The sequence below is a fragment of the Barbus barbus genome (genome assembly GCF_936440315.1).
Source record: "Barbus barbus genome assembly, chromosome: 36".
Taxonomy (NCBI): Eukaryota; Metazoa; Chordata; class Actinopteri; order Cypriniformes; family Cyprinidae; genus Barbus; species Barbus barbus.
Genome location: NC_136714.1, coordinates 22,542,385 through 22,558,334, shown reverse-complemented (window position 1 = coordinate 22,558,334; position 15,950 = coordinate 22,542,385). Strand labels below are relative to the sequence as shown.

The 15,950-nt window shown below is 41.7% G+C and overlaps 2 protein-coding genes across 7 annotated transcripts in view; one reads left to right on the top strand and one right to left on the bottom strand.

Moving 5' to 3' along the window:
- Positions 1-8,171, bottom strand: part of LOC306856201 (uncharacterized protein) — a 27,122-nt gene extending 18,951 nt beyond the window's left edge. For all 5 annotated transcript variants that reach the window (XM_079395300.1, XM_079395302.1, XM_079395303.1 and 2 more), the window contains exons 1-4: positions 7,797-8,171; positions 7,199-7,461; positions 6,048-6,717; positions 5,057-5,166 (exon numbers count right to left, since the gene is read on the bottom strand). In XM_079395300.1, coding sequence (XP_079251426.1) covers positions 5,057-5,166; positions 6,048-6,717; positions 7,199-7,455 — 1,037 coding nt within the window. In that variant the 5' untranslated portion in view covers positions 7,456-7,461; positions 7,797-8,171. The remainder of the gene's footprint in view (positions 1-5,056; positions 5,167-6,047; positions 6,718-7,198; positions 7,462-7,796) is intronic.
- Positions 7,946-15,950, top strand: LOC306856202 (general transcription factor 3C polypeptide 5-like). 2 transcript variants are annotated; one of them, XM_079395305.1, is made up of 12 exons: positions 7,946-8,243; positions 8,910-9,108; positions 11,433-11,631; positions 11,761-11,959; positions 12,572-12,676; positions 13,466-13,534; positions 14,052-14,166; positions 14,330-14,410; positions 15,057-15,145; positions 15,251-15,333; positions 15,428-15,570; positions 15,676-15,950. In XM_079395305.1, exons 1-12 carry the CDS (start codon positions 8,061-8,063, stop codon positions 15,837-15,839), a joined length of 1,629 nt encoding a protein of 542 aa, XP_079251431.1. In that variant the 5' UTR covers positions 7,946-8,060; the 3' UTR covers positions 15,840-15,950. The 2 variants fall into 2 exon arrangements, with proteins under 2 accessions (XP_079251431.1, XP_079251432.1); XM_079395306.1 differs by lacking the exon at positions 13,466-13,534.

Below are 15,950 nucleotides of genomic sequence, written 5' to 3'. Positions count from 1 at the left end.
CCGCCACACAAATGTCTGTAATAGACACACTGCTAGACCAGGCCCGTGACGAGGCAATGCCTCTAGTCAAATGGGCTCGTACTCCAATGGGGCATTGAAGGCCCAAGGAAGAGTAAGCCAGCGTAACGGCATCCACTATCCACTTAGAGAGTCTCTGCTTCGTGACCGGAAGCCCTTTGGCGCGGTTACCGAAGCTAACAAAGAGCTGTTCCGTGCGCCTGAAGGAGGTGGAACGCTCAAAGTAGATCCGTAGGGCTCTAACATGGCATCACAAAATTAACTCCCGGTCCTCCTCGGAGGGAGGAAGCGCGGAGAGTTTGATGACCTGAGCTCTGAACGGAGTGGAAAGTACCTTAGGTACGTATCCATGCCTTGGTTTTAGGACGACCTTGGAGTCGTTTGGCCCAAATTCCAGGCAGGCGGGGCTCACAGAGAGCGCCTGCAGGTCTCCTACTCGCTTGACTGACGCTAGTGCTAGTAGCAGAGCAGTCTTCAGCGACAGTGACCAAAGGTTCGTGGACTGGAGCGGCTCAAAAAGGAGGGCCCCTCAGGGCCCTCAGCACAGTGGGTAAGTCCCATGTAGGGACAGTAAGGGGCCGAGGCGGATTCAGCCTCTTGGCACCCCTTAGAAAACGGACGATAGCATTGTCCCTGCCCACTGATTGGCCCGCAATAGGGGCGTGGAAGGCCACTATTGCCGATACGAACACCCCGAGTGTGGAGGGAGAGCGTCCTTTATCCGGCAGTTCCTGCAGGAAGGACAGAATCACCGCCAACTCAGATGTAGGGGGGTCCTCACCGCGGTTTAGACACCATTTGGAGAAAACCGCCCATTTAAGGGCATAGAGGCGTCTCGTAGACGGGGCTCTAGCCTCAGAAATGGTATTTAGCACTCGCTCTGGGAGGCTGGTAGGCTCCCGTTGAGCGGCCAGAGGTGAAGCGCCCACAGTTTGGGAAGAGGGTGCCACAAACCATTCACCTGAGAGAGGAGATCTCGTCTCAGGGGCACGGACCAGGGGGCTGCGGTTAGCAGCTGGGTCAGCTCTGACATCCAAGGCTGGTTCTCCCACAGGGGGGCCACCAACAAGACCTTGTGTCGTTGTTCCCTGATTCGCCTGATGACCTGAGGAATCAGAGCGATCGGAGGGTATGCATAAAGGAGGAGGTTGGGCCAGTCGTGGGCCAACGCGTCCTTGGCCTTCGAATAATAGGCTGGGCAGTGAGAGTTGTCTTTGGAGGCGAAAAGGTCTACTTCGGCCTTGCCAAAGATTCTCCAGATCATTCGAACCGTCTGCGGATGGAGCATCCACTCTTCTGAGGGGACGTTGCTCCGTGATAGCATCCGCTCCTCGGTTCAATCTGCCCGGCAAATTTGCTGCTCTCAGCGAGCGCAAGTTGAGCTGAGCCCACTCCAGAAGTCGCTCTACCATAAGGAAGAGGCGCTTCGAGGAGAGACCTCCCTGGTGATTTACATAGGACACCACTGACATGTTGTCTGAGCGGATCAGCAAATGTCGTCCCTTTAGCTCTGGCAGGAAAAACTGGCAGGCTCGACACACTGCTAGCATTTCTAAGCAGTTGATGTGGAGGTTCTGCTCCGCCTTCGACCAAAGGTCGGTTTGCCTTCGCACAGCGCCCCCAACCCATGTTGGAGGCGTCTGTTGTGACAACTTTCCTGCTTCAGACCATCCCTATGGTCACACCCTTTCTGAACCATCGTGGGTTCTTCCAGGGGACCAGGGCTGTTACACAGGCCTGGCTCACCCTGATATGTAGGCGATCATGTCGCCATGCGTGGGGTGGAACCCGTGGTTTCAACCAGCGCTGAAGGGGCCGCATGCGAAGCAGGCCCAACTGTAGCACCGGCGATGCTGTGGCCATGAGGCCCAGCATCCTCTGAAACGCTTTGACGGGGCGAGCGGTGCCGCTCTGGAAGGAGGCTGCGAGCTTTTAAATGGCCAGAGCGCGTTCCAGCGCTAGCACAGCTCTCATCTGAGCTGAGTCCAAAACTGTTCCCAGAAACGACATCCGTCGGCTGGGAAACAGCGCGCTCTTGGCAAAATTGACCCTGAGCCCCAGGCATTCTAGGTGGCTGAGGAGGAGGGCTCTGTGTGAGAGTAGTTGTACCTCTGACTGGGCCAGAATGAGCCAGTCGTCGAGGTAATTGAGAATGCGGATTCCCATCTGCCTGAGAGGGGAAAGAGCCGCGCCCATGCACTTCGTAAAAGTGCGTGGGGCCAGGGACAGTCCAAAGGAAAGGACCGTGTACTGATAAGCCACTCCCTCAAAGGCGAATCTCAAGAATCGTCTGTGATGGGGGGGCTATCTGGACGTGAAAGTATGCGTCTTTCAGGTCCAGGGAACAGAACCAGTCCTCTGAGCGAATTTGCGAGAGGATCTGCTTCAGTGTGATCATCCTGAACGACCTCCTCACGAGGGCGCGATTCAGGCGTCTGAGATCGAGGATGGGCCGGAGGCCGCCATCCTTCTTGGGAACGAGGAAGTAATGGCTGTAAAGCCTGATTCGCTCTGAGCTGGAGGAACCATTTCTATGGCTCCTTTTTTCAACAGCATCATCATTTCTGAACGTAGAACGTGAGCGTTCTAGCCGTCTACAGAAGAGGAGACCACGCCGCTGAAGCGCGGGGGTCTGCGAGCGAATTGGAGTGAGTAACCTCGTTCTATTATCCGTATAACCCATTCTGACACTCCGGGGATGGCCCTCCAGGCCTTGGCCCGCGTGGCAAGGGGCAGGATAAACTCGAGTGGCAGGCCGCCAAGCGGGGACCTGAAGCTCGTGATAAGAGGGAGAGGAATGTACTCCCTTTTGAAAATGTTTGTGTTTTATTTCCTTGCTATAACAGCGATCAGTTGTGTGGGCGCTTTTTGAAAGGGCCCAGTGTTCACAACAGTATTTACCACAAACTCATTGCCATCGGCACCCGGAGCTAAACGGGGTGTTTGGAGGCATGACAGAGGCCATTTGGGCCGTGGGCACAGCCCAGAAGCGTCAGGAGTCTGAAGCTGTCAGTTATAATCATAGTGACAACTTGCTTTCGATCTGCCTAAAAGGATCAACCACTCTTAGAAGAGGGGTATTAATTACCATTGTGTAAACACACCAGCAGATCAAAAGTGCCGCGCGCATCCTCTCAGATCCGCTCGTAGCGGACGAGGGGAGGGGCCATCTTCACTGAAGCAGGCGAGCCAAGATCAAAGAGTGAAACGCGGGGCTGCCCTGGCGTAAATTCACTCAAGCTTGATCGCGCGAACCCTGGAGCTTGCAGTTTCTTCCCCGAGATAACTGGGAGAGTAGAAACACTAGAGCAGGGGAGGCGTGGCCACCTTCATTGAAGAAAGGGACCGTGAGCGCGGCAGGGACAGACTGAAGCTTTCATAATGAAAGTAGCGCTGGCAGATCAAAGAGCTGCAAGAGGCGCTAATACTTAGTGTAAACACACTGGCAGATCAAAGACTGTATGCAGAGTGAAAAACGCGGGGCTATGCCGGCGCGAAAAATCACTCAAGCCTTTTTTTTTTTTTTTTTTTTTTTTTTTTTTATCCGTCTCCTTCTCCGAGCTGACTGGGAGAAGAGAAACGCGAGAGTCGGGGCCGCCCAGTGCAGCATGTTACAATGTGCACAGAAGGATTGAGCCACTCAATGTAATGAGGCGCGCTAATCCACACGCGCTGGCAGATCAAAGCGCTGTATGCAGAGTGAAACACACGGGGCTATGCCGGCGCGAAAAATCACTCAAGCCTGAACGCCCAGCCATGCGATTTTACCGTCTTTTTCTCCGAGGTGACTGGGAGAAAATAAACGTGAGTGGGTGGCCGCCCAGCGCAGCATTTTACAATGCGCGCAGAAGGATTGAGCCACTCAATGTAATGAGGCGCGCTAATCCACACGCGCTGGCAGATCAAAGCGCTGTATGCAGAGTGAAACACACGGGGCTAAGCCGGCGCGAAAAATCACTCAACCTGATTGCTCAGCCTCACTCGCTGTTCCTGTCTCCGAGTTGACTGGGAGAAGAGAAGGGGGGAGGCGGGGCCTGCTACATAGAGGACCGCGAGCAAATCAGAGTAAAGCCCGGCTTTCGGTGAAAGCAGGCTGCCTGTGTGAGCGCAGTCTCAGTGACGCACACACATAACTTTCCACTCCGGTCCGCCAAAGAGAATAGAGCCGCCCAATGAAGGAGGAGCTCTGATTCTCACGTGTGAACACCGGCGGATCCGAGCGCTGCAGGAAGCTCCGTGGCTCTGATGTTTCATTCTCCGAGCTTTGCTGAGAGAGAGGAAACGGGAGAGCGGAGCTGCCTCCACAGAGACGGACAGCGAGCGGGAAGAGCGAGACTCATACTCGAACGAGCTGTCTCAGTAAGCGCGCAGTCAGTGCGTGGGCGAGACCCAGACAGGCGGCACGCGCTCACTGCTCTTTGCATCGTGCAGGATCCCCTGCACGAGCCACACTCGCTGTTGCGGCATTTGCAACAACGCCGATAAATATGCATTTTTATAGCACTCACCGGATGGCGGCAGCGAACAGACCGGGGCTTCTGCGGGGCTGGAGCGCGGTGAAAGCGGCGTCTCAGCTGGCAGGAGGTCTCTGGCTCAGCTGCGAGGCGTGTCAACGGCGAGGCGGCTTCTTGGGATCAGCGAAGGCGAGATGTCGTCGCTGAAGGAGAAGAAATCTGAGGATCCTATGGCCAGACGGCCGATTATATAGCCAGATAACCCCGCCCATTCTGGCGGGATCTGGCGGGCTCCGTCGCCATAGGCTCATGCAGCTCCGCTGCCGACACATTGGTTCGTTTTTAACACACTGCACGAACCAATGATCGTGCAGTTTCACTGCGTGATTGAATAAGGCTTCAGTAAAGGAGAAAAAAGGCTTTTTCCCATAGCGTCTTTAGCAAGACGCAGTACGAGTGGAGTATCGATAGGGAACTATAAATAGCGTCATTAGAGGTTTGTTGTAATTGCTGCACAGCATCGCAAATCCAATAACAGCATTTCCATTGACATGCACTTCTAAAACAGGATGAACGGCACATACTTCATTGGTTTGGAAACAGGCAGGTAATAGATCAGCTCTCTCATGGTCATTTTGGTGTGGTCTTTGAGTGCCTTGCGTTCTTTGATTCCCTTGGGTTTCTTCTTGTCTTCCTAAATGTATGCATTAATGGAGAGGTCAGGATTTCATATTAAAAGTATTGAAATAATTCCCTTATAAATTCCCAATAAAGTGTCCTAACATATGCAAGGATCAAACGCACTTAAATGAAACTGTGATTAAATGAAAATCCTATTCAACCTGGGACTAAACTTAATCTATTCCAAAAATATTAAATGAGTGGGATTTTATATATTTAAAAAAAATATACACTACATTATTTTATTTATTTTTTTACATTTTGAAAGAAATAATACTTTTATTTAGCATTAATTTGCTGAAAAATTACAGTAGAGAATTTTATAATGTTACTAAAAATTATTTTTCAAATAAATGCTGCTCTGTTGAATTTTCTATTAATTGAATTCTGAAAAAAATCTATCATGGCTTCCACAAAAATATAAAGTAACTGATTTTAACATTGATAATTATAAGAGGATCACGTCACACTGATGACTAAAATAATGGCTGGTGAAAATTCAGCTTTATAATCACAGGAATAAATTACAATTTAAAATACATAAAAAACTGAAAAATAATTGTAATAATATTTCACAATATTACTGTTTTGCTGTATTTTTGATGAAATAAATGCAGCCTTGGTGAACATAAGAGACTTTGGTTCACTATTTAAAAAACATTACTTATTACATCTTACTCACCCCACACTTAACATGCCTTGATTATTTTTGAGTAGGATTTTATTGTTTACTCTTTAGCCAGATTTAAATTTTTGGTTTAAATATTTGGAACTAGTTGACAATGTTTGGAGCAAAATACAGGTTTTCTGATATAAAAAAAAAGAAAAATTAGAGCACACCTAAATACTGAGATGCAAATCCAGACAGCAAACTAATATAAAACACATACATACCTTTTGTTTGTTCATTTCTTTTTTAAGAAGCTCCCGAAGTTTCCGTGCCTGAGCTAACCTGACCATGTCTGCTGGGTCGTTCAGAGATTTCAAGGATTTGAGAATCTTTGATGGCGTCTTGAGTTTATTAAGTCTTTCTCTTAATAGATCCATCTTGCTCTGGCTGGGAGAATCACTCTCCTGTTGTACAACCACGTCTTCCACAGCAGAAAGAGCCGGAGGGTTTTCACTGACCAAAACGGAATCAGGTTGGGAAGTTGTAAGTGGATGTTGGGACTCCCCTTGCTGAATGGTCAATGGCACAAGAGTGTCCTCCAATCCCCCATCCTTTAGCATCTCTTGGTTCTGCAGTGGGGCTGCAGGGATGGGCTGAACTTTGGCCTGTCTGCCTCCTCCAGAAGGTCTCCGTCTTCCAGGAAGCCTGGGGTTATGGACAGGCGCAGGTATCTGAAGGGAAGACTCTTCAGTGGGAGTTGAAGTTTCAGGTTCACTGGGTGTTACTGGTTTTACAGGGGACTTGGATGGGGATTTATGAGTCCTAGAGGAGGCTGGAGAGGATCGTGGTCTGGCCAGGTTGGGCAGAGCTGTGAAGCGTTTCCTCCTCTGTGGGCCAGATGCCACAGAGGTGCTTGTTGAATCCTGGGCATCAGAACTTTTAGATGCTGCATCCCTGTTGTGAAGCAAAGAATCAGTGATAAAATGGGCAAACTCTCTTGCATAATGTAACATTTCACCTAACAAAAAGAAAATTTTGAGGAACAGACCAAAATTTAAGAGTAGTTTACATTAAACATCATGCAGCTTTAGCGATATCCTACGAAGACACATGCTATAATTTGCTTAATTAATTTTATGTAATGAGTAATTATTATACATACATTTTTCATAACCTAATATTAATTGACAATATGATGACATAGCCTATTTACAAAAATTAACACTGAAGAACCAATTTAAAAAGAAACGAGTCCTCAAAAAAGTTAAAAGTCTTTTAAAATCTGCTTTAAAGAATTTGCATTTGTTTAATAATTTAAGAACTTGGCAACAATATTTTCTTGTTTAATGAAAATGCTTTGAAACAACCATGATTATAAATAAGAAATACACAGAATTACTTTTTAATTAAATGTAATTGAAGATGTCAGACTCACTCTCCACGTTTAGTGGCCTTCAACTGGTCACTAGGGCAGCTGCTCTGAGACGCTTCCTCATCGATCCTCTCCAAAGCCTCTATAGGTGGGTCAGTCTTCAACTTATCAACCGTGACCTCTGACCCCTCCGATGGAGTGGAGTCAGCAGAAGCCTGGGGAGGCTGAACATTATCAACAGATGCATCTCGAGAGGCTGTCTCAGCTCGGTCAATGGGCTTTACATTGGGCCGAACACTAATTCTCGATCTGCGTATCATGTTTCTCTGAGGGAAAAGCATATATAGGTTATATACATATATTTTGAGGAAAAAGCAGGCATACATGTGTGTGTGATAGACTATATATGTTTCTTAAATAAACAATAACAAAACAGAAACATGTGATAACTACATTTCTGTTTATTGCATCAGCTCATTTTCATTTCTCACTTCAAAGCTCAAATATTTAGTTTGCGATTTTCTACAATGTTTTTTTCTACGACTTGGGTGCTGTCAAACAATGTCCATTAACCTCTTATGCTGGACGGTATATTAGAGCAACGTTGCTTTTTTTACAAAACCGCAATGAGTATAAAGCTGTGGCAATATCATAAACTTACTTTATTTGGTATCCCAGGGTGATTTTATAGTAAAATCTTCAGCTGCTCACGTCCTCCATGCTTGTTATTTGTTGCTGGGCATGCGCACTGTGAGCTGTGAGGCCCGGAACGAACGTTCCTTCTCCTGAACTACTGCAGTTCCACCCGGGGGCTTTTCACAAGCGTACGCGATCCTGTACATGCTGTTTACCGAGGCACTAGAAATACACAATTCAAAATATGTTTTTTCCTTATGCATAGGCGTAGAATAACAATCGTTTAAATATGGATCCGCTGATCACCAGCACAGATGTGAGAAACGAAGGCCAGGAGACCGCTGTTGTGTCAGGCAATACAGCAACACTGGCCTTGTCTGACTCTAGTCTAGTGTGTGTTGAATACCCTGCAGTCATCAACAATGTGGACACGATGCTAGAAAGCATTGGAGGCGAAGAGGGAGTGTCGAAGGTGCTTACATTCTGCTTTAAATTAAATAGATACACGGTTACAATGTTGATTTGTAGATGAGGCAAATATTTGTCAGATTATTGTCCAGTAATTCTTACTGTTGTGAAATCACTTTCATGTTTTAGAATATGTAATTGACGGAATTTAAGTTTTTGTTTAGGTATGTTTATAATATTGTTCATTGTATTTTATTCTAAGCTCATGTAATTAAGATGCACATTTTTATTTACATTAATAATAGCAATAAATATAGATGCATTTACAGTAATATTGTGAAATGCCATTGCAATTTAAAATAGCTGTTTTCTATATTTTAACTTATTTACTCCTGACTTTAGCGTCACATGATCCTTCACAAATTATTCTAATATTTTGATTTGCTGCTCAAGACGCATTTCATATTATTATCAATGCTGAGAAAAAGTTGTGTTGCTTAATATTTTTGTGGAAACCCTTTTTTATCAATCTTTGATGAATAAAAAGTTCATAAGAACAGCATTTATTTGAGATATGAATCTTTTCTATATGAATGTCTGTTAAGAAAGTATTTAATTTCAATTTTGATTCATTCAATGCTTCCTGGCTGAATAAAAATAGTTTATTTAAAAGAAAATCTCACTGACTTTTCAATATGTGTCAATTTTAACCTGAGATTTTTCCAAACAGACCTATGCAGATTCTTCTAAAAGACTTGAACTCCGTTTTCGGCCGAAGGATCCGTTCTGCCATCCTGCTTATGGGAACCGCTACTCCTCCACCAACCTGCTGCTCAGAGTGCGCCGCCGAACCCGCAAAGGAAGCAGTGCAGAAACCCAAATCAGCATGGAGATAGTAGGACTTATTGGGACCACGTATAAATTTCAAGGTATAGATAGTCTAAGTTCACCTACTAGTACTTTAAAAAAATAATATCAGGAATTTTATTATTATTTTCACATTTTGGTGTAGGACTGAAAACAATTTTCACGCAGAAATTGTAAATTTCACAAATAATTACAAAGAAGCAGGAAGTAACACAATTAATTAACACTAGAAGTCCCAGAAATTTGTAACCCTCCTTTAGCCAAGTGGATGCTAACTGGCTAGTCTTTTGGCTATCATTAGCATCAATTCATGTGTAAATGTAGTCATTACCTGAGCAATCTGCAGGGGGGTTGGGGGTGTGTGTGTGAATGGTTGCTGGTGGCTTGTTTGTATGTGTGGGGGAGGGAGGGCTGCTAAAAGCAGAGAACTTCATTGACCATGTCTCACATTGGCATTGCCAAGTCAGCAGTCTTCTCCATTATTGTTGTTTCAGCGAAGAGATACCCAGAATGTATACTGTAGGGATGGTCATTAATTGAAACTCAAATGTAAATATTCTAATATTTTGAGATACTGATTTTTGACTTTCATCAGCTGTAAGCTATAATCAAACAAAAAACAAAACAAAAACTTTTGAAGTGTTTTACTTTACATGCAATGAATCTAAAACATATGAAAGTTTAACTTTTTGAAATAACTTACAAGAAAAAATGAACTTTTTCACAACATTCTAATTTATTGAGATGCACCTGTATATTTAACCGTGGTAATATTTTAATCCCGGTTTGTACTAAACTCATCTGGTGGGTTTGCTGCCAAAAAGCTCTTTTTTCAGTTTCTTCTGACCATAGAAGCCAGTGCCATTTGAAGTTCCAATCGTGTCTGACAACTGAATTTGTTGGAGTTTGTTTTGGATGAGTGAGGAGAATTTTCCTTGAAACCCTCCCGAACATGTAGGTGATGTAGGGGATGTTTAAATGTTGTTTTTAGGTTTCTGACCCAAAGACTCAACTAATCTTTACAATTTTACAGCTGTGTCCTCTTCCAGGCAGATTTTTAACATCTTTAGTTGATTGGAAAGAATTTTTCAATGCTTTAACTAATTTCTTATTCTGCACATCAGAATTATATTCTTAGGTTTTACTCCTTGTGATGGATGATTAAGGGAATTTGGCCTTTGTGTTCCTCATATTTATAATCCTGTGGAACAGGAAGTCATGGCTGGACAATATCATACTCTTAGTCACCCTGGTGTGCTAAAAAATATAAATATGAATGGGAATATATGCACATACACGTACATATATAGCTACATATACGCGTGTGTGTGTTATATTACACAATTCAAGATAAGGGGGCAGGGAGGGCTGCTAAAAGCAGAGAACTTGATTGACCATGTCTCACATCGCTGTCACTTGCGCATAAACTCCTTAGCCGGAAAACCACCATCCTCGGCACAGTCAACAAGATTCGCCGGGAAATCCCTCAATCCGCTAGACACACAGATCGCAATGAATTCACCACTCAGGTATGTTGCAGGTCTTTTGTGGTTCTATGTTTATGTGTTTCTAATTTTTAGAATCAACACCACCAAGTGTGTCATTGTGTGTAAAAGTGCTATGAAAATAACAATTTATCTTATTTATTAGGTGTTTTCAACCACTGCTGCTACGCTGACGGCGTATGCGCCCAAACGGAAGAAGACCGTCTACATTCTTAGCAGCATGCACAGCGTGATTCAGACTGATAATACCACCAAAAGGACGCCAAACACTGTCACCCTTTACAACACCACAAAGTGCGGCGTGTACTCACTCACTTTTAAATATTATTTGTAAATGTGTACAAATGGTTGGTTTCTTTTTTATTTTATTTTGTACTGTTTTTATCAATAAATCTCAGCAACAAAGGAAAAAAAAACATGTGTGTTGATTTCTCCCTAAGATGGCATAGTGAAACACCAGTTTCCTTGAAGTGGCTCAGCATGGCCCCACATTGTTTACATAACAAAAGCAACTGTTCACAGCCAATTAAGGATATTAGCCTAAAGCCTTCCAGCCCATCGGCTGTCCTGCGGGTTTTATAGGTAGAAAAGCCAAATGGCTGCTCTCTGGGACTTCTAGTGTTAAACATGGAATAGTATGTTTTATTATTTATTTATTATTATTGTAAAACATTCTTTAATAATCTTTAGTAAAAACTTAAAAAACATTTTTAATTAAATTCTACATGAATACAGTTTTTGTTCCACAGTTTTGATTTCATGGAGTCTTAATTAGATAATTCTGTAAAGAAATGTATTCAGGCTTGGAATTACATAAGGGTTTACATTTATTGGTGGGCTGTCTCTTTAATAATCACACATTCTCACCTTTGATTCTTCAGGAATGGCTGACTTCCAGTACCTAGCGACTCACAACGACCCAGATGGAAACCAGATGTCTTTGTACGACAAGATAATTTTGCGTAAACCCGAAAAGAAAGAATTCTATGACAATCCCGTGCCCCTTTTCCTTCCTCCTCCTATTTTCTCACGTCTGGACACGCCTGTGGATTATTACTACCGTCCAGATGTATTGCACAGGTAAGCTGGAGAAAGACCTGAATTCTCTCGTGAGTTGACTTAAATGATTTAGAAAGACCTGCTGTTCTCAGTTCAGCCGGTATGTGTGTTTTGGTGGTTTGATACATTTGTTGGCTTCCCAATAAATAGCAGGGAGACTGCAATGCAGTCTGTTCTCCTAAAAGATCATCTTATTGTGCCGAATCGAGCTCGCCGACCAAACAATGCCATTTTTGTCAACTTTGGTGACAAGACCATACCATCAGAACCTCTAGAAGCTGCAGTGACCAGCTGGAAGAAGTTCTGTGTCCATCCTAATGATGCAAAGGCAGAGCAGCAACTCAGACAGGTTAGTTAAATGGATATACATGTTTTCCATCTTAAAAGAAACTGTTCTTTTGAACTGTCCATTTCATATTCCACAAAAATAGTAAGCAGCACGACTGTTTTCAACATTGATAGTGATAAGAAATGTTTCTTGAGCAGCAAATCAGCATATTAGAATGATTTCTGAAAGATCATGTGACACTGTAAACTAGCATAATGGCTGTCGAAAACTCGTGAATAAATTATATTTTAAAAAATATATTAAAATAAAAAACATTTATGTTAAATTGCAATAATGTATTTACATATACAAATATATGCAGCCTTAGTGAGCTTAAGAAATCTCTTTCAAAATCATTAAAAAAATCCAACCAACTTTTGAACAGTCATCTGTATATGAGTGCAGGGAGACTTGTTTACGTAATTCTCAATGCTTCATGGTAGTGGGCGGTAGACACGTAGGTGAAAGGATAAACTATAAGTTGTAAAAAAAGATGTCAAAATCAGCTTGAGCAACTATTGGACAAACATTGTGTAATGTTATGGGAAAATTTCTTTATCTTATCCTAATCCCACCTGTGTTCCAAAGCTATTTCATTTGGAAATGCTGATTAATTTGATTTCACCTCTGCAGCTTTTCGAGAAAAGGCCCATATGGTCTCGCAATGCAGTCAAGGCCAACATTAACATTCACCCTGAGAAAATGAAGCACCTCCTCCCATATGTGGCGTATTACATGGTGAGTCGATTATAAGTTTAATAAACTGAAATATGATGTCTCCTTTCCCATCTTAGTGCATAATGGTGCTAACACCTTATGTGGCACTATCATCTTTTCTGGGTTTGTTATTATGGCCTGTTGTAGCAACATTGGTTGTGAGCAACAAGTAGCAACCAAAGGTGTGAGATTAGGGAGGACTACATTTTTGTCTGGACTAAAGGTCAGGGTTTGGCTGGTAAATATAGTCTTGTTAACCCCTGCTGATAAATTGTTGCCAAAAAGCGTTTGACTTCATTGATAGCCATTAATACCATGGTTGGCATACAATCTTCACAGATTAGTTTTATTTGATTAGAAGGTTTATTTCTAGGCTTCGTAGCTTTTTCATGTGTATATACTATAAATACAATACTGTATAATATATGGATTCTGTATATCCCTTATGCATCAATTTAAATGTCCTAATTTTATGTCCTTTGAAGACAAAAATGGCCATGTCAAAAAATGATCATAACAATATTATAATTTATATTTTCTTCCTACTTTCACTGACGTGGATTTTTTATTTTGTTTTTATATCATAACTAACTTTTATGATTTATTTTTTTATTTTCCATATACTAAATACTAAGTAATACTTTTTGTAAATACTTTAATACTTGGATCATGATTAGCAAAAACAATTTAGTCAGATTCAAAACAAAAAAGAAAACAAAAACTACCACAAACATATAAATGATACTCTGATATGCCCAACAATATACCCACACAATTATAATTACTTCAATTCAATTGGCCTTTTTTCAGCAGAAGCAGAAAAACGGAAAGAACATGTATTTGCTCCATAGGCAAATCCTGAGGAAATGGTGCCATCAGGTGAAAAATTGTAAAATAAAATAATAATAAAAATAGTAAAAGTGTTGAAGCCTAGAATGAAAGTTTGAATGCGTTTCAATGGGGACATTTAATCCACCCCAAAATGAAAATGTTGTCATTAATCACTTACCCTCATGTCGTTCCAAACCCGTAAAAGCTTCATTCGTCTTCAGAACACAATTTAATATATTTTGGATGAAAATCCAAAATATCTTAAATTGTGTTCCGAAGACGAACAAAGCTTTTACGGGTTTGGAACGACATGAGGGTAAGTGATTAATGACAACATTTTCATTTTGGGGTGGAGTAACCCTTTAAGGTCCAGAGTTAATTCTTTTTTCTACCTAGTGTAAAATAGATTTATGAAAGGAAATGAGGGTGAAATATAAAAAATACAAAATTTCTGCTGGTTGCATTAACACAGCAAAAATAAAAAAAAGCACTAAAACAACAATGAAAAGAAAAAAATGTCCATAAGTGTATCTCAGTCTTACATGAAAATATATTTTCTGTGTAGATAACAGGGCCGTGGAGGAGTTTGTGGGTCAAGTTTGGATACGATCCTCGAAAAACTGCTGAAGCAAAAATCTACCAGGTTCTAGACTTCAGGATCCGATATGGAATGAAACACGGTGAGCGATCAACACTAACACATTCCTAACAACCCCAAATGTGATTCATTCCTAGACACAAACATGCCTGGAATGCTATGAAGAACTGTCCATTAGTGCACAGAATTGGATGCGAGTTTAAATGACAATACAACTAATTTCAGTGATTTTTCTGTCTCACTAGGATTTGGTGTCAACGACATGCCAGTGAAACCCAAGAGAAGTGCTTATCATTACAGCCACTCAACCACTATCAACAGGGCAGGTACACAGATACAAATGTTCTGGTACACGAAGTTCCCTTAAAGTGTTAATTATATATTTTTTTATTTAGTTTTCACTCTCTGACCTTTAAAATCCAATAGGACTTTGCTTCTGAAATTCACCATTCAAAGTTTGGGGTCAGTACGATTTTAAAAAGTGTTTTTGAAGGACGCTCACAAAGCCTGCATTTATTTAATCAAAAATGCAGAAAAAAAACCAGTAATAATGTGAAATATTATTCCAATATTTAAAACATTGAACTTTTCAAATACAAATTTGATTTAAATGTAGTTTTATTTAAAATAAAACATTTAAAATATTGAAAAAGTGTTTTGTGTTTTAATATATTTAAATATGTTATTCCTGTGATGGCAAAGCTGAATTTCCAGCAGCAATTCCTCCAGTCTTCAGTGTCACATGATCTTTCAGTAATCATTCTAATATGCAAATTTGCTGTTTAAGAAACATTTCTTGCTATTATAAATGTCCTTATTGTCACTTTTGATCAATTTAATGCATCCTTGATTAAAAAAATGTATTTCTTAAAAGCTAACCCCAAACAGTTGAATGCTTGTATAATAAATTAAACTATTTAATTGCAAAAAATCTAAAAGATGTTCATGGTAGTGTATGCTTGACTTCTTAAGTTCCTCAACCTGCTAGTGTGACTGATATCACCCAGGAAAGTGCTTCATCTTCAGGACCCAAACCTGTCACTGCCAAGTACTTACTAAAGGTATTCTCAGGTATTTCAAGTGTTTTATCACAGTGGATTTTGCCTTGAGCAACAGCTAATTTCTCAGAAGGGTTTTAAACCAGTTTTGTGGAATGTTCTCTCCAGGACTCTGTCTACATCTTCCGGGAGGGAATGCTTCCTCCATACCGCCAGATGTTCTACCAGTTGTGTGACCTGGATGTAGAAAAGTAAGAACGTGTCTAGTCATATTCATTTATTCACTACAAGACCCATCATCCCACTCCTCCTGACTTTGCAACATTTCTTTCTCCCTCTTTTTAGAATAAAGAATATCATCCATAAGAATGATGGGAAAGAGGAAGTGTGTGATGAGAGAGATGGCTGGTGTGTGTCCCATACAGCTGACGAGCTCAGAAATATCATCTCTGGAATGATCCAACAACAAGTCCGAGCCAACTGGCCAGGTAAAACACAATATATAATACATAGTTATTTATTAACTATAATAATAGCAAATTTTGCATTTTTTTTTTTTTTTTTTTTATATTGTGACATTCTTATTTTCACAGCTTCATCCACCCAAAAGCCTGTAAGAACTAGATCCAAAACTGTTGACAGCGAGGAGGAGGAGGAGGAGGAGGAAGATGTTGATGATGACGCTGATGATGAAGAGTACAAGCCCTCTGATGGGAGCGACAATGAAATGGAAACGGAGATCGCAGATTACATGTAATTCCCCTTTAGTTTCTATGGCACTTATAAAGAACTTGTGTAAATACAACTTTGTAAACTGATAGAAAAAGTTTTTCCTGTTTAGAGAATAAATTTGTTTTTTTTAAATGAA